Source organism: Rhyacophila brunnea, unplaced genomic scaffold (genome assembly GCF_057557595.1).
Source record: "Rhyacophila brunnea isolate RB1 unplaced genomic scaffold, BYU_Rbru_1.0 scaffold_14, whole genome shotgun sequence".
Classification (NCBI taxonomy): Eukaryota; Metazoa; Arthropoda; class Insecta; order Trichoptera; family Rhyacophilidae; genus Rhyacophila; species Rhyacophila brunnea.
In genome coordinates, this window is record NW_028232796.1 from 24,435,708 (window position 1) to 24,461,502 (window position 25,795).

At 31.1% G+C, this 25,795-nt stretch overlaps 1 protein-coding gene across 2 annotated transcripts in view; it reads right to left on the reverse strand.

Annotated features, from left to right (window-relative positions):
- The window catches only part of Tomosyn (syntaxin-binding protein tomosyn), a 735,273-nt gene that overhangs the window by 292,619 nt on the left and 416,859 nt on the right, over positions 1–25,795 (reverse strand). For both annotated transcript variants that reach the window (XM_085942075.1, XM_085942074.1), the window contains exon 2: positions 17,385–17,482. In XM_085942075.1, the coding sequence (XP_085798201.1) occupies positions 17,385–17,482 (98 nt within the window). The remainder of the gene's footprint in view (positions 1–17,384; positions 17,483–25,795) is intronic.

Here is a 25,795-nt window from a genome sequence, read left to right on the forward strand (position 1 = left end):
TACTCTGATTCAAAACACACATTGAAAAAAGTGTATTTGTCAGATCATAATCCTAAAAATAATTTACATAAAAGGAATATGAACAGTGCCAGTGTAAAAATCTACACTAGTACTGCTGTGTTACTGCTGCTATATTAGAAAATGATGGATTTTTTTAGTTTTTCAGTTATAAGTATCTAATCAATATCTACATATTGTATATAAAAATATTTTTTATCGTATCTGCTTCTGTTACTGACCAAACGGATCTTCAATTTGAATTCTCTATTTAAAAAAAATAACAGAAGTTTAAAAATCGGTCGCTGTTTTATTGGATCGGTTGTAGCATTTACCGGAAACTAGTGCATATATAAAACCCTCCGCTTTAGGGGAATTACTGAAAATCAGAAATTAAGCAAACATAGCACAGCATATAGGAGTGTTGATTTTTGATATAATATTACTGAATACTAGTGCTATAATATTATATAACATGAATTTTGTACATTACGAGCAGTGTCCTCGTTAAGTGAATTAATAACAAGTTTACGTACTAAATTGTAATAGTTCTTTGTGATAGTGTTTTGTATGTTTAAAGTGATACAAGTAGGAATAAAATATTAAAAGATTATTATTTTTACAAAAAATGATAACAACATTTTATAGAAATGATTTTCAATGTTAAGAACTTTTCATATAAATACGTTACGTAAGTACTCACATGTGCTCCTAACCTAAGTTATATATATATATATATATATTATTTGTACCCCTTCAAATTCAGTTTGTTGGTATTTAACATATTCAAAACGTTTAAGCGTAAAAAAATCAAAGTAAGTAATAGAATTGACAAACCAATATAAAATAAAACAAAGAGTAAATACAAAAAACAAGAATGAGCCAAGCATACCATATTTTAGAAGTTATAAAACAACGTCCATTAAAACTCGCCACAAAACTACCCTATAACCCCAATCCCTTCGATTATAAAATAAAATAAACATTTAAAATGTATTGGGTACTCCATCATAAGTACGTAGCAAATAGTAAATGGTTTATGCTAATTGCAACGCAGTCGACATAACAAAATTATATGTAATATTTTTAATCAATTCACAGAAGGTTTTTCGTATATATATATATGTAAGATTGAAAAAAAAAACAAGATAGAACACTTGCAGTCTTTTATATACGTTTTATGATCTACAAAATCGTTAGTAAATCATATTATATGCATTATCATATACTTAAAATAAAATAAACAATTATTTATTATTTAATCAGATATATTATGCATTGTTAGTTTGACAACTCGTAAACACAATTGTTACACTTTAAAAGTACACAACCTTTAAGAAACTGTTATTTTTAATTAGGTTTTTATTGAGTGTTCATTGAACATAGCTACATGTTATTTGACACATTACGCGCGTCCGAATACAAAAATGAACATCTCAAAAGCAAATTGCAATACGTTTCAATCAATCCTTGAATGGGCGCGTACAATTTGGTCAGGCTGTTCTGCAAATACAAGATAAACTCGCCGCTGTGACAGCATTCTATCAACGGAACGTAACCCAATTCACTTCCCCATACAAATACTTAGCATGCAAAATAAGCTATATTTGCTTCAGAAATCCTCGCAAAGCACAGCGTCATTTCGGAGGTGGATTTGATACTCCTGAATCGACAACTATTGACTAACTAAATAATCCACTACATTGGTGCGTACTATTTTTGACAAGGGAAAAAAATTATTGCCACTATTACATTTAGACATATTATATTGGATTAGATAATATGCAAGCACAGGGATTTCTTTATAATTATTTTTTAATATTGTTTGTAATAAGGTTCAATGTCAATCATATTTTTCATTTTTCTATGTTAAGGATTATATACATTATCGTTTAGCCGGACGGTAAAAACACAACTTTCCTACCCTGGTCTGAACACATAAGCAAGTCAAAACGCGGATGACTTGTCACAGTGAATTCCAGATTTAGTACATCTCGCTTTTTGGAATGAAAATATTTTAAATAGAATGATTATACGACAACATGAAAAACACTGATGTACAATATTATAGATTTTATCAACCAGAAAAATATATTAACGTTAGCAACTCTCGTTGTGATCTTGGTGCCATCGAAAAATATGCCATGGGGAACTTGTGGCTCTCTGGGCACTACGTGTGAATCACTGTTATAATAATATTATATATGTTTCAGAGGCTTTTAGAGTAACTCTGAGCCACTTTTCAATCCGGCTAGTAATATTGATTTAAATTATGATGATGGTAGCCAGTATTGACTAAAATTGGAAAATTTGTTATTTGGGTTAATATCTATTTGGTTTGGTAGGTTAGTGGTAAGAGACCTCTCCAGACAAAGGAAAGACATAGGTTCGAATCACACTCGATTTATGATAAAGATTTGTTCTATGATTTTTCTAATATGAATGTTTCTGAGATTTTTTCAAATTATGTATTTATCATAAATATACATTCTTAAAAATAATATGTGGTTATTTAGTTAGGTAAGTCAGTATGAAATAAACTGAAACCTTCTCGTACATCATACTGTCCTGATACTTTATTATTAGTTTTTTTTAAATCAAAAATTACGAAATTGTCACACCGCGGGTGAAGATATTTAAAGATGTATTTAAATATATTTACACCGGGAAATAAGAAGAAAATAAATTTAATAATATGATATAACATGGTAGACAAAAATGCAAAAGTGAGACTCAGGAACTAGCTAACGTGTTAGGTTAGGTTAGACAGTTGCGAAGGGTGGATGTAGGCTATTAAGATCCGACATAAATAGTGCACACTAAACTTTGTCAGCTGTACATATTTGTTTTCATTGAACTGTAAATTGTTAGTCTTCTTTTTTTTATTAAACCCTGCCTAATCCAAGCCATAGTATATAATAGTCAAAAAATATTTTATAGATATAAGGATATTTTTTTATCGATTATGGTTTGGGTAGGCAGGACTTAATGAATTTTAAAAAAACTAGCTAACACCATCTGTTATACTATATATTCTTAATTCAACGAAAACCAATAAGTATGACTGAAAAAATATGCACTATTTTTGTCGGATCACCCATAGCATATCTAAACTATTATGGTTTGTTTTAGGCAGGGTTCAATTGAATTTTAAAAACTAACCATCACCATCTGCAAATTTTATTCTTACTTCAATGAAAACAAATAAGTATTACTGTCAAAGTTTTGTGTACACTATTTATGTCGAATCTTAACAGCCGACCTCCACCTCTCGCTACTGAGGTTAGGTTAGGTAAGAGTTCTGTTAGATGGAATCAGCTCAAAAAAGGTTGATAACTGCTGTCCTAGGATAAACATATCGGCAAATTGTTTGCACAAACATACGTATCAGTCACATGACCATTTGGCGTGGGAATTTGCACAGTTGCAAGATAAACATTTTGCAAATGCATCGATGCAGTAAATAATATTCGACTCCAATAGCCGAGCACTTATCATCATCAATATGGAAATAAATTTGCAATTCGTCGCAATACATTAACGAGAATTATTTATACAGACGATAAATAATTTATTATATTGCTAATATATTATTTTACCGAATAAATTATAGCCCAATGGGAAATGATGACATAACCACATACAGTGGTGATACAAAATTATACGAAACCCTGCAATGCGGGGTGGAGTTTTGTTTATACGAATACATTGAAATAAAATAATGTTAATAAGTACATGACAGCGATGTCGACTTTTTTCGACAGTTTTCTTGTCAGATTATCACTTTTTAAATTCTTGTAAAATACGCATCTAGCGTAAGCCGTTAAATCTAGTATTTTTACAATGCTGACTGCTTAAACTGCATAAAAAATTGTAGAATTATACCAATTTCCTTGAAAATCAACATGCTAGTATCTTCCATATTTTATCTGATTAATATTCGATTGAATGACTTAGTTTTGAACTAATTATTTTTTTAAATATATATTTTTTTTGCAAAACAATGTTGTAATGTTTTAAAAAAATACACCTAGTAGCCTAGTCTCTTTGCCGTATGTACGTAGAACTCTTATCTTAAAACACTAAGACCGCTTATGTCAGCAATTAGTTATAATTTATACATTATACTTTTTTCTCTCACTGTAATGAAAAACTTTAACCGTATTTTTCTCACCAATCTTCTAAAAGAAATTATCCGACCAGAAAAAAGTTATTAAATTTGGTTTAAATTACCGAAAATTAACTGGACTTCATGAATCTTGTCGCAGTTTCTTTAAAGACGTAAACATAACGATAATACTTACACTTGATTAAAAAAATAAACAATTCTGCATAAAGATTATAGTTGATATAGTTAATTGACATAAAAAGGATAATATTGTATTGTCATCCTGCGTAATACACATTGTTTTTTTCAACGAATAATTTACAAGACTTAAGAATGAAACATTCTTTATTTTAGAAAATACCCCAATATTATGTCACCAATATAAACACAATATAAAAACCACCCAGAGAGACTCAAATCCACATTCACTAGATTCTCGGTAATGTGCTTTACTAATTGTGCCATGTGCGACCTATCTAATTACGACGAAATTAATTAGTAGGTTTTATATTTATAAAGCGCTTCACAAATTGCATTTGTTTTGATAGTCGGTTTTTTGTATGTAAATCAAAATATTAATTACCTTAGTAACTAACTGGTATTAGGTTCCCTCCAAATTTTAGTTATAACTCGAAAAATGAATGACGTGAATTCAAATCATACGTATGTACTTATATTTCTGAGGTTTTTTTTTAAATATGTTTTTTTCTATAAACCTATGTATTAATTATGATAAATGGGCATTTACTAGAAGAAGAATGGCGTATTCGGCATAACCTGGAGTTTTACAATCTCTTCGAATAAAAATATAACTCCGCATACGTAAAACTTGGTAGACTCGATGGGCGAGCCATGTAGCAAGAATAGACAGTGCTCAACAGATGTGTTTCTAGTTTTATAATAAACAATCTTGTAATGTAGATGTAACTATACATCCTCAATCTTGTGAATTATTCGTTGGATACAACAAATAGTTTAATAAGACATTATAAATTATACTCTTTCAGAAAGAACGTCAATCCGATGTTGGCAGTTAGTATTAATTAATAAAGCGTATGATGTAACAAAAATAAAGCAAAAGGTGTTTTCGTGACGCGTAAACAATGCCGACGTAAGGTCCGATTTAATTGGGAGGATACTTTGACCGACGCCTTTCAGTTGGACGTCGGCAGCGGTCGACGCGAGGTGGGCCGGCGTCTTTGCGAAGTAAACAATTAATGGTTCGGACAGGCGAAGGCATCTACCTGCCTTTTGGTGTGTCAACACGTCGTACTTCAATTTCAGTATTTTGAAAAGGGAAAACGATGTCAAACATGACGTACTTCAGAAACAGAAAGTTAGCTAATATTTTCACTTAATAAGTTATGTCATATTGTCATGGTATGTATACAAAAGAAAAATATTAACAATAATATAATACTACGCTTGAGTTAAGAAAAGTTATATTTAACGTAATATTAAAATAAAAACGAAATTAACCCTACTTCACAATATTATTTTTAATCTTTTTCTTTTGTCTTGTCTATGCGATAGATGCGTCTGGACTCTTTCAATCACGCATTTTTCACCGTAAAGTTATGATTACATTGAGATGCATGTCGCGTACTGTCACGCTGTCACGGCGACAACTTTAGTCTGTAGTTTAATCATTTTGCAGAATATTTTGAACGATGGAGTAACCAAGTAACGAGTCTCTGTAAATTCAATAATATTTTTTGAACAGAACCTAACCCGCAGACCATTTATATATTAAACAAAATTCTTATAGAAAATACATAGTGCCAAACTCTAAAAACAAAAAACACGCGATTTTAACATGATTCGAAAATGTATAGGCATTAATTAGAAAATGATAAAAAAACGTTCATTGAGTCATGCAGGTGTCGATGCAGTGCAGTACAATGTGATGACCTCATTGTTGTTCTGGTGATTTCCGCAGATTTTGCTAACTGACAATGTTCGTACAAAGGTTCAAAATGTGCTACGGGATGAGAGCACTAGTCTGATAATATTTTAAACACCAAGAAAAATGTCATTACAAACTTTTTCCCATAGCAGCAGCCAACTGTGACGTCACGCGATAGTACACGACATGCACCTCAATATATGTCGCGCTTTATGGTCATTGGTTTTCAGCATATCATCAATGCTGCAGCTTGATACAACGAGCATACAGACCACCGCATGTTTGGTAGTTTCAATTAGTTCGATCCGTATTGGATTCATTCGCATTATCGAATTATGAGCATTGTATGCGTTACTCACAACGTTTCTGCTATGATATCTCACGTATTGTATTCAATTTTAATATTCAGTAATTTATAAATTCGGCAGAATATATTACTACCTTAAAATAGTTAGTGAATATAACTTATATATATTATTAAATACAATATGTAATTTATAATACAGTGACAATAAATTTAGACAGTAGGGAGACTTTTATCAGATATGCAAGTTACGGTGAGTGAAGATACCTTATTGTTGTGAGTTCCAATTTTACTAGTTTATTCAGCATGTTATCGCGTATGATCTATCCGAAGGTGCTAAGCCAAAAAGGTGCTATGGGTGTTTCGCCGAATATGGGTTATTTATGGGGTTGGTTTTGATTAAAATATCACCTATAACTTCCCAAATGTTCGTCAGCAAAAGATATTTTGTGATAAAATTATAATATTATTGAAGTTATACTTCTTTTGGCGCATTTGGGAAATCAGATCAGAGTGTATTTTTGGCGTGTGACATGTAACACATAATTTATTTTTTCACACGAAAAAAACGCACTCGATTGGATTCGAACCACCGATTGTTCGGTTATCAGCCGAACGCACTACATTTACGCCACAGTATGATACTGCAATCGTGACGATTATACAGTATAATAGTATAGTTTAGAATTGTTCCGTTGCCTAGGCAGCGGATTTATTATTGTCGGCCATTTGCAATTCCTTACGTAAACAAACGATTAATCGTCAGACAGTTTGTACTTTAAAAATAAAAATAACGAGAAACCATTAAGTATATAATTTAGTTAATATAAGTTAAAGTGTATAGAAATAAACCAACGGCGTTCCAATAATAAGCGGTCCTTTTTCTTGAGTGTGTAATTTAAAGGTAATAATTAAGAGCCAGTTAAAGAATCTAGTTTATCACAAGTTTTGTTTTTGTTTTGTTACGCCAAAGAAGTATAACTTTTAACGCGCGTACATAAGTACACACACCGATTTTTTTTCGATAGGGTTTATCTCACTAACTAGGTGTAGATTTAGAGGCGCATGATACGACCAATGCAAATAAATTACAGGGTTTCTGAAATATATCTCTACAGAATTTAACTGTTTTTTGGTCACATAGACATAAGGAAAAAAGACTGTCTGCGGAAACATCGAGGGTCAAACGAAACACGAGCGAAAAATGTAACAGGTCTCTCAATACGTTTTGCTATTCAGTTGGAGAAATATAAGGATCACTGGAAAGACATAACTGGTAAAATTGACAAGAGTCACGATCGTAAGCAGTGATTGAAAAATATTATAACGAAACAAATAAATTTAATTTCAAATTTTTCAATAACGTGCTCATGATACGAGTACTTTAAAAATACTATTCTGTAAATCCTTCACTGATTTACCTCTAATTACGATCTGAGAAATATCACGGAATGCGAAATAACGGACCAAACGAACCGATCTGAAGTGGGTTCATTTGGCACCGGACGTGAGGCTTTTGAGGAGCAAAATCGATTTGGACAAACGGCGAGAGTTGGGGGCGAAATCTGGGTAAACTCCCCCCCGTGGTTCGAAATAAAGATGGGACATCTAAAACGAGACAGTTTTCTGATACAATGATAACGAAGCTCTGTCGACCACAGCTCCGTGGGCGAACAAGCAGTTTTGTAATAGTTCGGTATATAGGTAATAAATTAAACAATAACATTTTAATAAATATTATAAAGCTAGAGTATTATCTATACTTTATAATATAGCATATCAATTTTGTTATTGCTGGAAGCAAACTATAAATATTTTAGTATGTATTTTAGTGATATATATTCATATACATTAGATATGTCTCTGACATTATATATTTGACTTGTATTAGAACATCGTTAAGATGGTGGATATCTATATAATATAATGATAACACAGTAAAAATGAGAGAAAATATTACTCGACGTCTACGACATGAAGCAAATGCCTATCGAAATGTTAATACAATGTGTATGAATTGTTGAATATAACGCACTGAGTGAATAAGGCACAGAGAAAAAATTACGTATTCTTAGAACTTACATTAAGTTTTTGTAGGTCTAAGTACGTGTGAATATCCTATTTTGAATTATTATCTTTTATATAATAACATTATTATGTTCAACAGCAGTGTAGTGAAAAAAGCTCTAGGAGTACCATTTTTCACAACGCCGCTCTACGATGTGATCTACTGAAAAGTTGACTAAGTCAATCAAAGTTTTCATGTGTGATAGATCATTTTTAAATACAATTTTCAGAAACGTTTTAAACGTTGTTATTACGGAAGCTCAAAATTAAAATGTATAGTATGTTTTTTTATTTATAACAATAGAAAACTTCCGGTTTAGTATTTATTCAGAGTTTACAGAGATTAAATCGATAATAACAGAGAATACTTTAAACGGTTCATGGAAATAGATTAACAAGATAAGATAACTCGCTCGACCAAATAACCAGATGAACTTGCCAAAGAATTAGTTCAGTTTACGTACTTATCTTATTTGACAATTAGAAACCACACTTATCACTAAAAACGAATCTCGATAGTAAAAGGTGCTTAGGTTCAAAATAGAGGATCTGTATGAGCAAAAGATTAAGAACTAATCTGACTAAGCTGACTGGCTGTGAGAGATACCAATATACGGAGTCAACATAGAGATAAATCCTAATCCGTCTATATAGTGCTTGCGGCGTCCAGTCAATGGGCAGCGCCATCTATGGGTCTCTTCAAAGTCACGCCGCTATAAATTTAATTTAAAACTTCTCTGATAATAATTACTTAAACTATAATGTGGACGCAAACTGAATTTATGCGATTTCATATTTACAAGAATACTTTATATTTTAATAATTATTTTATAATGAATTATTTTATATCTCGGAGGAGAATCTTCGATAAATCACATGGAACACAGCCTCTAGAAAATTGGACAAGCAACGAGCGACGCCTGGGGGATATTGGCAACACTGGTTTATTGAGTCTCATTCACGCTGTCAAACCTCTCATTCACGCTGTCAAACCTTCCCATGCCAAATAACAAAAGGCTAAGGATTCCCTTACATCCTTCAAGCGCTGCCAACACTAGAATGTTCGTAATTAAACCCCACACGGCAATATTCCGCACGAGTTCATTGGAGATGTGTCTGAGATTTTCGTGGAAAATTGCTAATTAGTTGAGGTGTATGAGGCAAAGAGCACAAACTTAAGAGAGACAAAGAGATTTAATTGTTATCTATAATATACCTAAGAATATTTTATAATAGGATTAGATTTCAATTTATTTATACTTAATTGTGTTAGAATCAAGAAAAGGAGGTTAAATGAATAAGTACTTACTAAGTAAAGTGGTAGGTATGTGAAGTAATTTAGAGAAAAGACATTCTCTAACATATAAAATAATAATGTTCTATTAATTAAATTATTCTTGTTTTAATTTTTATACACACACGATTTGAATCCTTTGGGCGCGCGTTAATTATATAATTAACTGTGGAAAATTTTCATTATAATTAATTCTGGTCATGTTTAAAAATCCACCGCAGCATAGACTTGATTGTTTTCGACTAGTTTACGTATGACTGGGATTTGAACATGCGTATTATTATATCCGATTAAGGGTTTTTACTACAGCTTCGATTTCAATTTCTTAGAATAAACATTATTTTTTTTAGGTACCTACATATACATATATTTTCATAGCTATAGCTCAAACTTTATTAATATATATATCTCATTGGTAAGATTTTCACCCTTAAGTACCATCGGTAACCCAACTCTCCATTAAGGGCTTTGCACCCTAGACGTCTCAGAAGCCCCGATTACTCGCCAAAGCCCCTACCCACTCTTATATATAATATGTACATATAAACCCCGTCGTCGCGCATTAATGCATTATTTATGTTTCATCATCTCAAAAAGTAGATGGATGACACCCATGTTTTTTTAACGTTTTAATTTAAAAAAATGGAATGTGGAAATCTATTGGTGGAAGTTTCAGAACATCAAAGCGTCATTAACAATTTTTAAGAACACTGTATGAAGATATGTTTGGAGTACCGGACTGCCTTCAAATATTCATATAATGTATTGTCATCGTATTGGCACATGTGTGATGAATTTACAGTATCTGGGTTGGCGGGGAGTAGTTGAAAAGACTAAGAGAACAAAATAACAGAAAAATTTTACGGATTTTTAGCTTACCTTTTGTATTATATAATAGGGAATATAGTTAATTTTTGAAGTATTAATTCAAGAAGGTAAAAAATATATATTATATTACCGTATATATGCCGTGGGTGTTCAGTTTTCTAGAATCAATTATAAAATCAACAAACAATTAAAAAATATGAAGCTATCTAGTATGAAGTAACTACCTACTGAATGGTAAACAGTGCACAAAATTAAAATCCACAAAGTAAATTTAAAACTAAAATAGTAACATCGATAATTCCATGGAATTTAATTCATATTGGAATTTTAAGCAAACAAAATAAAAACCGTTCGAATTTTGAATTAATTACTATTCGAATGAAATTCACGGACGACGCACGAAATAATAATAATGTTCGAAAATTGAAATTCCCGCGAATTTTGTGCAAATGTAACGAAATCAAACACGCTATAAAATTATCGCATATAACTAAGCAAACGTTGAAGTGTAAATAAAATACTTCAGCCATACTATACATAATAAATGCCGAGGTCAGCTTTTTGAAAACTAGGAATGCTTTACATTAAAATTTATAGAATTCGGATACGTTATCGAACGGAACAATCTATTTCGCTGTGAATAATTGCATGAACGTCGTAAATGAATACACTTATTAATACGGCAGTCGTGAGTATTAACAATGCTTCCTTTGAAACATATATTTTTTTTTATTTGGCAAACAACATGATTTTAGTTACCCCATCTCCACACGTCATGTGTGTACGATTTGTGCACGGCCGCCTTCCATGACGCTATAAACGTGTTATAATGAAAAGATTTTAATTCTACACTTTCTTGTAAGGGAAGCTGCACGAGACTGATATAGGAACCGTGCACATTGGTGCTTAAATAAAGAGTTTAGAAAATAAAAGAAGATTCTTAAGTTGTCTGTCGTCATTTATCTTTATTGACATGAAGTGTTCTCTGTACCCATGCCTCAAAATTGGCCTTGATTAATATTAAATCAGCATGAACAATTGGGCCCGTTTGTGGACGGACTCTGGCAAACTGCTCCGCTCGGTCAGGTCAATATAATAATTCATGTATGTATGTGAAAAAAAAATATTTATATAAAAAACATTACGCTTTTATTTGCCTACACACCAATAGTCAGTGAGTATTAAATGTGAAATTTCCATAAAACATAATATGTCAACCACCAATATAGGTTTACAAGGGGGTGGATAACTGGATGTAGTTCCGATTCAACTTGACTATTATGCAAAATACGACATCAGAAAAGGAAAAAATCAAATAACAATTAAAAAAACGTGTGCATATTTGGTAAGTGACATATCTCTACTTTAAAATATTGGGTCGAAGAAGCAGACTTTTGATATACAAAACCATAATACGACCGACGGTAATTTATGATAGTGAAACTTGTTGTACGATATTATCCAAAATCAAGAAGATAAATTAGCCGTCTTTGAGAAAAAAAGATGGACCAATAATAATTAAACAGTCGAGATCAAATTGGAAATCATTGTACAAGTCGGAAAGTTTCTTACTTGTCAGCCATCTTAAACTAATGTTATATACCGTCGGTCCCTATTAAAAAAGTCGGATCTGCAAAATGCTATTTTTCAGTACGAGCAATCAAAGATGTTTCATAAAATATCCTTTGTGACATATTGCTTGCCATAATGAATAAAAATACGGGTTATAGATACTTTTCTAAACGTTTATAAAAACATCCGTCTGTCCGGTGAACATAGCAGCAAATGTCAGATCCGACGCATCTTGCTCACCCACGCCCAGCCAACAATGTCGGTTTGTAAGAACCGACATTGTTATTCGGACACTCTCGGTAGATCCGTCATTTTTAACTTGAATATCTCGAAATTTTTCAAACAAACAAAAAAACTGTGATTGTGCTTTAAATGTTTAAAGTGTTTAAATAAATTTTACGTAATAATCCGAAAATTACAAAATTTCAGATCCGACTTTTTTAATAGGGACCGACGATACAGAATGCCGAAGATTCTGACCAGTATATTGATCGTTTGGAAGAAAATTGAAGCGGAATGAAAAGACTGAAGAACTATAAGATTTGCGAGGAACGGGAGTCAATGGAGAAAGCAGCGAGAAATAAAAAATAAGTTATATATTTGATTTTATAACAATTTTAAATTAAATGCAACACTACATTTTTATAACTTTTTTGTTGATTTACACAACTTTATGTATTATGAAAGTGACACGCTTACACAATACTCAACTAACACAAATCAATCAGATAAAAACACTCCACATTAAATATAATAAAAGCAAGTCCATTCAAACAATCAAAAAGTCATTGACAACATCACAAGAAGTGGTGCTATTGGTTGCTCATTGTCAAAGTAATACGAAACCTTTGTGGGTTCTATAATCACATGTATCGATAAATAAACCTATACAAAAATTACGGCAAAAGTATTATAAAAATAGTAATTATTAAGTTGAAATTGCAAGTATTCAAAAGAGAGTCCTTGATTTCATTTCTCCAGGGCAGGAAAGTATTTAACGAACGAGAGATACCAAACAATTCATTAAACTCGTTCAAATAACACACGAAAAACAGTATTTGTTTAGGCGGCTACAGCGCTCGTGCGGACACCGGAACGAGAGTTATTATTTATTGCAAAATGGCGGAGATGTGGGATTTTATTTTTATAAGCGCCATTAAATATTACGAATAAAATAATATCGTAAGCCAAACTGTAAACATTACAAAATGATCAAAGAGAAAATTCGGACTAGGGATCGCAATCCCGGGCAGAATTTTCAAACTCGGGATCCCGGAAATGGTTAGCGATTTAAAATTTTGCACAACTATTTTTTAAGTACCAATCGGTAATATATAAACATCGACATTACGACATTGTTCGCAGAACCAAATTGGCATGGAGTGCCTGTTGGACGCCTGAATAAATTTTTAAAAATTGACCTCCCATTATATCTGAACGGCCCACATGCCCAGCGTAGGTCAAAATGGAGATTTTATGGTATTTTCGGAGCATAACCCTGGACATTCCTTAAACGTTGTAGATAATATATTTATATAATTTTGAAGCCATATTATCCTTATTATTTAATTTAAACATTTGATGACTGCATAAAGTATTTTTATTACATACAATAATAGTATTCTTTTAAACCTCTCGCTATAATGTTTTGGAATATAGTCATATTGCAGAACGTCCATGTGCAGTGGTGTTAAGATTTTTTAGGTTTATTAATTTTTAAACGCATTTATAAAACCATTAGTAAAATTAATGTAAACCTTATATAATGACATATTTACGATAAAAAAATATATTTTATAATCTTTGTGATACCAAATTTGACAGGAATTAGCATTTTATTATTCAAAAAATGGGCACGATTAACACATCTGTTGAAGATAATTCTAAAGATACTGATTATAAGCTATGTTTTTTACCATTCAAATATGATAAACATCCTACGAATACATAGCATCAAAACTACGCAAATACAGTATCGTGGATACATTATGGAAGAGCATCAGTAGAGTCTTTTTCAGCGGAATGAAAGATGAACGGTAGGTATAAGTAACAGTGGAAGAGGCCACATTTCGTAGTTTGAAAATCTCAGTTAATTTCACACTAGTGCAGCTCCAATGAGCTATTTCGGATAGGAAATGATAAAATGCAGAGAGCACAGATAGTGGGCTACCTCCAATAGGGGATGATACACAAGGGAGAATAGAAAAAAAATATTTCATTTTAAATGATTAGGTTGAGGAACAGTATTACGTAGTAATACATATTGCTGAATATTTTATCCAAAAAATCTTAAAACAATCTTCAAACTACAATCCATAGTATTACGATGAAATCATTCGTTTTGCATGAAATTAAAACTGTCATATTGTGATTATAAATAATATCGACATTTTGAAATATATGCATAATACTGAATTGTAACAACTTCACTCCCAATTTTCATCGGAAATACTATTTTATTTATTCATAAACTACATTTTTGAAACTATAATATAATATCTCCAGTTGAAAAATATAATATGTTATAGTTTACAAAAAAAAAACTAATTCCCAAATCCCGGAATTACAACATTGTAAAATCGAGCAGGAATAGGTAATTGTCAACCCTAATTTAGAGTCGCACGGGAATAAAATTTAAAAAAAAGATTATAAATTCATGTTTGCAATTAAAGGTGCTTTTCAAATAATTTTGCATCATTTTCATTTTTCAAACAAAAACCTGGCAGGAAATAAAATAATCATAATTGCGAAGATGTTTGTTTTTTTGTTCAGAAAATAAAATTATGTTTTGTCTGTCAGTTGAATAAAATAAATATCCCGCATTTTTCGGATATGTAGTAAACTGAGCGAAAGTTATATTAATTAAAAAAAATAAGATTATTTGATAACCAAACATTAATGTCTACATGTGAAAGCCTTCAGGAGTCGGCATCGTGATGCGTAGAATTCGTAAGGGGCTTACGAGGCATTACGCAACGCATACAAAAGCGAATGCTTTATTCACTTTATTGAATTCCTAATTTTTAATTAATTAAATTTATTTCTTCAGTATTCCGACGCAAACTTTTAAAATTTTGTTTAACATGGCTTTTTAAACATTTGATAACTAAACAAAAATTCGAACAAACATTAAGTTATTATTCACAGTCGATCTTTCAAAAGATTCTTATTTTGATTTAGTCATTAGACATTTTCTATGGCTATAAGATGACTCGAAACCCGGTGATTTGCACTTTTCAATGAAGCAATTACATCATTAAATGAATAGTATAAAATTACTGGGTAATCATATCATTATATACATACTTCAAAGTCGATATTATTCTTTGATAGACATCAAAGCGATTTATTGAATAACCGTCATTTTAATTATTTAAAGAGAATTTCCTTACCGGAAGTAATTGAAAGGTTTAAACAGCATAAACTTTCATCATGGGAAATCTGGATTTGATTTCCCTTAAACAAGTTGAAAGAGAAATCTCGATTTTAAATTAAAATTTATAAAACATTAGTTTTATAATATAAAACGCGACCTCGAAGTCAACTCATTATTCTAAAATCAATCACATCAACCTCTTCAATAGATCGATTCTATATAACATAAAAATATATTTTAGATATTATAATAATGACGTATAAAAAGGAAAACGAAGATATTTCGTGTTATTAAATTCAAACATCAACATTGATGAGATATTTAGAAATGATTTAGGTATTACCGGCTTCAAAATAATATTTTAGCGATACAATTCGAAATATACGGGATATTGGTATATTACTTCATATATAGAGTAAGCTGACAGAATTATACGAACTCCGAGTAGCTTATTTGGCTCAAGAAATAAATTACATTTTTTGTGTTATTAAGGATTTCATGGAATATAATAATAACGGATCAGACGATTTTATATTATATTTTCTTATGATATCATATTTCACTGTTTATTTCTGATGCAAAAAAAAATATTTCCGAAAAGCAATTACTTTTGAGCTATGAAAATATTTATTAAAAGTCGTACTATGAAAAAGTAAAAAAATATTAATTAATTAATAATCTTAGAATTATACCTTATTTTACTATGTCCGATCTTCATCATAATATGGGCCTCCACAGAGTGGAGGTTTGTATTAACAGATTTTTTTTTTGGTTTTACGATAAATATACGTCAGTCTTTTGCTTAACCTATTAAGTCAATACTCTAAAACTCCAAACACAAATTGAAAAACAATGTGTGTTGGTAACTACACAGAATTCAAACATGGGACCGACGATATTATAAGCCGCTCAGCCATCGTGAGGATTATACTGGTCAATCGTATAATTATTTTGTACATATATTTGAAAATTTCTATTTTACGTCGGATATTTAAAAGCTTTTAAAACCACATATGGACTTTGGACGATGGACTTTATAAACTAAAAAGAAGGTAGGTTTTAGAACTTGGTTTTTCTTAATGACGGGTAGAGGCTCGTAATCTCGACGACATATATTGCAAGTTAATCGTCTTATTAATACGTGGCATGTTTCATCAGATGTTTCTAAAACTAATTATGTTTTATTCTTGGTGGTATATAGAATATTGAAGGGTTTACTAAATTATGAAAGTAAGATATAAACGAACATAAAATATAAACACTTTGACAAAATTGTTACATAAGAGGTTTTAACAGTTCAAAGACATCATGTATGCTGTCACATACACTGACGCACACTAATCACCGTGTTTGATCATATATTATGAGCCTCCATAGAGTGGGGTTGAATTAACAGTTTTTCTTATTATTTTTATAAAAAGACTAACGTGATATGAGTAACACTTCACGTAGATATGTTAAGTTGCTCTACGAGTGCTCTGTTAGATTTATTAAACCATTGGAAAAAAAAAACTAAAACCCACCACATTGATTGTGTATCGACAACTTTCTTTTACCACGAATAGCGTGCAGTTTTCTGTTTTATTTCAATCAATCAAATGAGATACACCTAATAATGCAGTAAAGCATAAAGTAGAAAAATAAAATATAAATTCGCGGTCAATCATTCGTGGCGGTATTTTTTTAGTCAACCCACAAGTACGGGACGGCCGAAGGTTGTATTAGCAGTTTGAAACATAACCAAAGGGTCAGAAGTTTGACGCCTTGGAGACCACATAAACAGGTAATGCAAATAGAAATCCTTCGTAAATCATATTAATGGCCAACATTCCAGCCGTTTATGTAGATTGAAATGAATCGCCTACCTTGAGCCGGCGAAATCTCGGCACGGAGGGACATGCCTGACTTAATAAACGATTTGGAAAAGGATACAGTCGAAGCGAGCCAGATTTGTCACCGACGGCCAGCAGCTTCTGTATGGGATCCCAAGCGATGGCGGTCGGGGCGAATGGAAACCCGTGACGAAATGTCTGAAACAAAATAAAATGGAATACATTAATTATTTATTAGCAATGATAAATTACACTACTACGCTAGACTAGAATACAAATTTATTTAAAATGTGTCTACGTGAGTTTCTGTAGCACTTTTATGTGTCTACGTTTTTGCTACGACGCACCGTAGCAATAGCTACGGAAATTGAATATTGTTTTCTGAGCGTAGCATCGTAGATCGTCAATACTTAGGAGACTTCTTCATTTAATTAAATTAAATTAATTATTGTTTCAATTTAGTAAGTACCCGTAGATAAAACTCACAACACTGATATCAGCAGGGCCCAAATAACCACTTGATCTAACCTGGTTAAATTGCCCTGTCACTGTATTGTACTGGTATATACTTTCAAAGAACACTCGTCAAATCGTCGAATCAATATTGATCGTATACTTTGTACTACAATACGATTAGAATTGTCCAGCAACTATATCTCATTAGGACTGTTCTATCTATTTTAATTTAATATTGTGAGAAATTATACTGCATTGTTTATATACCAATGGATGTCTTTTTCAATCAGTACACACAATTTAATTATTTTAAAATTGTTTATAGCCCAGACAGTATTAAACCTTTGTTCACAATTAATACATCACATTCTAGAAGTAAAATAACGGCAAAATTCAATTCGTTATTAAAACAATTTGATCGTTATACCAGTCATGTACCAAGCTTATACCAAAGGCAATATAACAATATTTTTCAACGTTTATTAAGTATATTATATTTTGAGCACAATAAACTTTGTAATTAATAAGAGATTAAAGCAGTTAAGATTTCACGGAAAATACTATAGTATATTTAATTAATAGAAAATTCTAGGAAAAACAATGGAAAAGACTCCAGGGCCTAAGTCTCTTTAATGTCTCGGTTAACGTAGGAATAAATAAATCATGCTTTGTTAATATTATTTAATTAACATTATCTAAGACACTCCAGACTAGGCTATTATATAAAGCCCATCTTCTCAGAAAAAAAATTTAAATTACCGTATTTAATAAAAGCTTCACTATTTTATATAATACAAAAATAATATAATCTGCCAACTACAGCTGTCTGTATGTAAGTATTATAAATTCTAATGGATTTAAGTTTTGTAGTATTCCATTTGAGTCGTTTTTGTGACCCGGGTTTCACCTTTCGGCATCTTCAGGCACTATGTGCACTCACCAAAAGGTACATACACACTGACAACGAATACAATTAATTCTAAGTTATGCTAGGGGTTTTTTTACAAACACTTCAACTATTCATAATTTGTTGACTTAATATGTGGGTGATAGAGTTTTTACCTACTTTATTGTATTAATTTATTATATAAGTTAGAATATTTGTATTCATTGGCAGTGTGTATCTACCGTTTGGTGAGTGCACATGGTGTCTGAAGATGCCGATAGCTGAAACCCGGGTCGCAAAAAACGACTCAAATGGAATAGTACAAAACTTAAATACATTAGAATATAAATTCAAATTCCATCAAGTACCTTCGGTCGATGGTATTAATATTGTAAGTATTATAAATTGATTGACGGCGACGTGTCCAGCGCTATGGCACTAAATTCAAATTTCAAATTCAAATGTATTTATTTTACATATAATGAACATAACAAATTATACATTTAAAGCGTTAACGACATGACATAAAACAAGTGTTAACAATTTTTAAAATAAAAATACAATATACAATATAAGTAATGTGAGTTAATAATACAATAAGTAATATAATAACAAATAACATAAAATAACAAAAAATAAAAGTAGAAGTACTTAACTACCGCATCTTAAAAACTTCTAAAACAACGTCCACCTAAATTCACCTCACGTAAGTGGAATTTATCAATATCCGAAGCGATTTCATTAAACATGGTTATTGCTCTCCCAATTGGCATTACTAATGGCAGGTTAGTTCTGCACCTTGGGAGAACAAACAACGGATGCCCTCGATTCCTAAGGTAATTATCAGATACACACAAACCAACACCACCAAGAATGGCAGAGTTCACATTTACGCCGCGTATAAGTCTGAAAAAATATGACAAAACTGACTAAACAATCAAAAAAAGGCTGCGAGAATTTGAATATTTTATGAATAATTTCCTTTACGCGGTAAAACTACCTTAAAGTGTTTTGATTTTAAAAAAAAATGTGAAAAAATCGGCGACAATTGAGTTATTTACGCATAATAATAAATTATAATGGCAGTAAATTAACCCTAAGAATGATCAAAAGCTAACTAAACATATTACTTTTTCTCTATCTTATAATATGGCTCGAAGATCGTAAACGTACACTGCTTGACATTCGATTTTACAAAATACTTTCGCAAATTAAAAAAAATGTTGGGAATCATTGATAAAAGTTTTACCAGTATATTCCAGACATTCATTTGTTATACGTATCTACAATTTACGTTCTTTGATTGCATCTTCGCGGCGGTCTACAACAGGCGTAGAACAAAAATAAAGTTACCCGAGACAGCAGTCAGAGAAAGAGGATTGTGTTGGCAGATGTTACACATTCATTGTATGCAGGCGGTCGTTAAAGGAGGCGAGGGAACTGAATACAGATCGCCTGCGGGTTACACAGACAGCGTTATGCGGTGCGGTCTGGTGTGTGCGGTTCGCTGTGGTCTTCGAACAACATAGTTTTATTCGTACTGTCTTGGATTTAAAATAAAAATAGCGATCGTACAAACACATCGTGAGGTGCATTTACAGAAATTTATTAAAGATATACAATATACTTTAGAACAATCGGATTAACAAATATTATTGCTTATTTGAATTTCGAACAGAGTATAACATTATAATATAGACTATAGAGTATCGCTATATGCGAAAGTCCAAATATATTGTAAAATTGAGTCATTGATTATTACCATGTTTTATTTAAAGTAACATTATAAATAGCAGTAATTTACATTGAATTTAATTCGAGGAAAACTTAACAAGCATTTTTTAGATTTAAATAAACGAAAAAAATAAAAATATATTTTAAACCTAGAAAGAATACATTTTTTCTATATTTTTTTTATTAAGTTATTTAGAAAAAAGAAGATTATGACATTACACATAATACATAATAAATACAAAAAAATGATTTAATTACTTATTACAATCAATATAACAATAAAGAATGTAAGAGAAAGTATGTTTTTATATAATATTACACTACATGTTCGAATATCACCTATATACTAAGTTAAAAAAGACGTTATGGTGCCATGAAATAGGTTAATCGCACGATATACAGCATCATGAAACATCACATCAGTCATGCGACAGTGTATCATGAAGACCGTAGAGCAACGAGTGACATTAATTGGTAGGAACGTGAAAATTAATATTTGCCAGTATAGCTGGATTGTAAATGAACCGACTAAGAAGTAAAAAGAAATGCTTTAAAATAGCAATTAATTTTCGGGTAATAGCATACGCAGAAGAAAACGAGTTGGAAAATTCTTTTTATTATCATAAGAAAAGAATCCATATGCCCTTAAGTAGAGAAATCTAAGAAATCTGTTGTTGACTCGATCCAACTTCATTGTATCGACGGTTCTGAGGACCCGAAATAATGCTGGCATATTCGAGAATTCCACAAATGATATATATAATGTAGGTAGCACTCATTTTCGAATGATCTTGAAATCCTCTTATCAAAACCGAACATTTTGCTAGATATAGTACTGATGTTAAGAATATGCTGATTGATAGTGAACTTTGCATTATACAATACAACCATGTAGGTAATTAAATCTCTATGTAAATATAGCATTACCCTATTATTAAGCTATCAATAAATTTAGAAACAAAAAAAGTAATTTTATCCATTCATTAACGATATAATTATCTATATTTCAAGAGGCCGACTAAATACAATCATATTTTACAGATAAATAAATAAATAACTACATATCGTGTAATTTCTAATATTATGGTATTAATAAAAAACACAATTTAATTCTTGTGTGATGATTTTGAAAACATTTTTTTGTGATAAAATATTACTTTTAAAATCATGCAATATTATAATACTGCATGTGTATAATAACAACATTATCAAATTTGATTCCTCCGATGTAATATCATACCAAATGGACAATCTAAAATATACAATAAACAAAGAAAATATGTATAAAAATTCATGCTTACGTGGATGTTTTGTATAATATAAAAATCGTAATATTAATATCCTTTTCCTCTGATACGTTATTAAAAAAGATTTCCTCCGTTCTCGTGCCATGGAGAAGATATTTATTGCCAGACTGTCCTCATTGTCTGGCCTGTTATTATTTATGAGGAAAATGGTGGAAATTTATCTTGGAAAATATAGCCGGAGAGGCTCTCTCATAGGAATACACTTTCTCTCAATATATTCGGTCGTTAAAACTATATTTTCTATTGGCGTCGATGTATTTTCAAGTAGCCAGAAAGATCTATTACATAGAAAACAAGGGAAATAGTTAACTAATATTAAATATGATCAGTCTGGTGAATAATTAATTAAAGAATATATTTTTTTAAATCTATAATTATAACAGAACATTCACTATATAGCAGTGGCGAAGGGTGACTTTTGGAAAGAGGTAGGCTGTGGAGATATGATAAAAAGAGCACACTTGTCAGGTATACTTACGAGAATAGTACGACATTTACTACTAACGAATAGGCACACACTAATAAATGATAACGACACACTAATTCAATGAAACTTCAAAAACTCATTGACGACATAAAAATGAGCGATGTGTTTAAATTACGTATTTTTCAAAACATGTATACCCATCAAAAATTATTAGATAAAATTTATTTTTATTTTTAAAAACAATCTATACTTACTTATTTATTAATATTCGATTAAACGCCGTTGAAATTATTTTTTTAATTATCTAATTATTAATGATTTTGGACAAAGTGCGCAGTCGTGACAACAATATTATGCGCGAATGTTTTAGGCTCTGCGAAAGGAGCTTGCCTCATTTCGTACAAATCAGCAGACATGCTGAGGTTACGAGACGTAAAGTCCATACAAAAAAAAATCAGAATTATTCCAAACATAATCGGAAATTTATTTACGTCGAGAAGTCGCGGCATTTATTATTTAATTTACGGCGCGGCGCGCTGTGGTTTTTTTAATACCTTTGCAGTTGTTTTGTAAACTGTGTAATACTGTAATACATTCCTACATATGCGATCTCGTTGGCAAAATAAATTATTTTTATATAACATAAAATAATGAAGTGATTAAGTATATAAATATGTCAATATGCAATTAAAAAATATTTTTCTTAAGAAGGTAGGCTTTAAATAATCGCCTAGTATGGAGTCTTCGCCACTGCTATATAGTATATACATGTGAAGCGGGCAACGACCTCGGATCTTGTCAGCATTATTACGAAACGTAAGAATCAGCGAGTCATTTAACTATCGTACAATCGCTCCGTCATCATATTCTACAGGTGTGTCATACTTTGATAAGGGTCGGCTACCTCGGGCTTTGTTATCGAAATGCCTCGAAGTTGCAACGATGCGGTGGTCAGCAGATTTCCAAACTACATCAACAATGACTATAACAATTTACCAAATATTCATGTATATAGCGAGTCATAGTTGATGGGTCATATCTCAGTCCGTTCAGTAATTATTTCAATCCTTAAACATAGTCTGTCTTATCAGTATACCTGTACACTCTATCATAATGTTGCCTTGTCATTTTACCATTGTATTTATATATATTTTTTTGTAAATAAACTTTCGCCTAGATTCATTCGAGACACTTTAATCAGACTTTTATCTCTACGCCTTCGCCCCTTAACGTGCATAATAATAAACATTATTATAATATACTGATTTATAATTCACATATCAATAAAAAACGTAGCTATTTGTAAAATGATATTCGTTTTGATTGATTGATTTCAAGTAAAGCACATTTATATATTTAACCTGAATTACTTACCTACTTACTTCATTAATACATACTGTAGAGTATGATGAAACATTTAATTAAATTGGTTTTTAATAGAGGATATTTTTTCGGCCCTTTATGATCGCTACTAAAGTATGTATATCGTGCTTTATTTTTAGTAAACGAATATCTTTCTACCTAGAATTTACAGTCGAAATCATATGCCATATGCTTGGTTAAATTACCAGTGAGGTCACAATACATGTATACATAAACATGCATAATTTAAAAAAATTGCTCATTACACAAAAAAAGTTATAATAATATTATATATAACTACTGGAAAAATCTTTTTTGAAAAATAAAACGATGCCTAGCGTCTGTCAGTGTATGTCTGGGATGTTATCAAATAATGGATTTTCAATAAAAAATGTTATATTCTCAAATCTCGCAAATAATTAAATTGAATAAAAAAATAGTTTATGAGATTTATATGAGTAATGATTTCACTGTTACTTTTATACAACTGCCATCAAAATTAAGGTGATTTATTGTACTTTTTAAAAAGGTTTTACTTGCAAAACAATCTTACAATATTTTATTGTATAACGTTTTCTTTTATAAACCAGACTATACCTTTTTGTCTGGAAGCATAGAGATAGAGAAAAACATTTTTTACTTTGTGTCACACACATAGCGCAATTTATTGTTGGTATAAAAAAAGAAAATAGTCCTTTTATCGAGTCGTCGCGTTGTGAAGGATCGCAGGGTATAAAAGTCATGTTACGCCTTACAAAATGCATCTTGGCATGATAATAAAAGATAAGAAGAGGTTGACATTCTTTCAAAGTTCTTTGTAATAAACAAAGATGTATATTTTATGAGATGAGTTTTCAAAATGGCATAGCTTCCATGGTGGGCGATAAAAACTTTTCACTGTGATGAGATTCGTCTTATTGTTTATTGAAACATTGTTTACAGCGAAGACGACGGTGGAAAGTTCTTTATGTAGACGAAACCAGAATAAATTAACGGATAGTTGATAAAGGTACTAAGACTAATAATAACATCATCTTACTGCAAGTGATTTGGCACTAAATATTAATTTAATAAACTTAACAATATTCACATATGCACCTGTCAAAAACTGCAAGCAATTCAATTATATTCACCGAGACAGCTTAATACATATTATGACAATATATAATACGAAATATGGTGAATTTATATCTAAACGAAAACATTTAAATTATTATGAAAATGTAGATAAAACTGCCAGTGAACGAATGGATCATGTTAATAATTGTATTTAAATACCCTCTTCTCTCCTTGGTCGTTTCCTAATCGCTGAGGATCGTAACCACATTGAAATTCCGTCCTGAACAACCAAGACTTTCCACCCCTCACGATACTTTATTTCTCTCAGGGAAGGCTGTTCCCAGAAAGCTCCTTCGCTTGGTCACTGTTAGGGATTACAATACCGGTATTTCAAAACCGGTATTCAATTATTTATCGATACCGAAATACCTGTTTCAAAAATCCAAAATACTAATATTTTCGGTATAAAGAAAGCATACACGTAATGTATGATTTTCAAAAATAATTTTAAATTGTATAGGTGTTAAATTAAATGTATATGTTTTATGCTGCTAAAACGCAAATATATTGACTATAACCAATAAAAATTAAATATCATTAAAACAAAATCCCTCAAATATACTTAAGATTACAATTGTCGCTATTAGTTAACGTATTTCGAAAAAGAAAATATTCATGACAAATATTTCTAATTAATCTGTAACTATTGATTCAACGTTGATAGTACATCCAACAGACATTGAATTTCAGAGATATTTCTCCGTACCCGGACTTTTGTAAAAATTATCAGTTCTAAAATATTATGATTTACGTATACATATTTACAAAGTTCAACATAATAAATGTAGGTAGGAATGTACTTCAAGGTACTATAAAAATAAATAGTGTTTCAAATAGATTTTAATGGTTATATTTATTGATAAGTAATTATTTGTTACTACCTATAATATGTTTTGACGAAGACCGGTATTAATACCGGTATTCAATAATAAATACTGAAATACCGGTATTGATATATTCATTCGGTATTGCAATCCCTAGTCAATGTTCCTCTGCTTTACCATCCTCGGAGGCTAACCAAAATCACCTGTCTTTACAGGTCATCCAGTCCGCGCTAAACAATATGTCAAAAAACTGCAGAATGTGTCTCAAAACACATTGTCGAGAGACTTCTTTTATCTGTAGTCTCTGGAAGATTGACTGGTTCGTCATGTGCTCTGTCCAAGAAAAACAAAGCATTCTGTACTAACACTATAGTTTTATATAATACATAATATTAT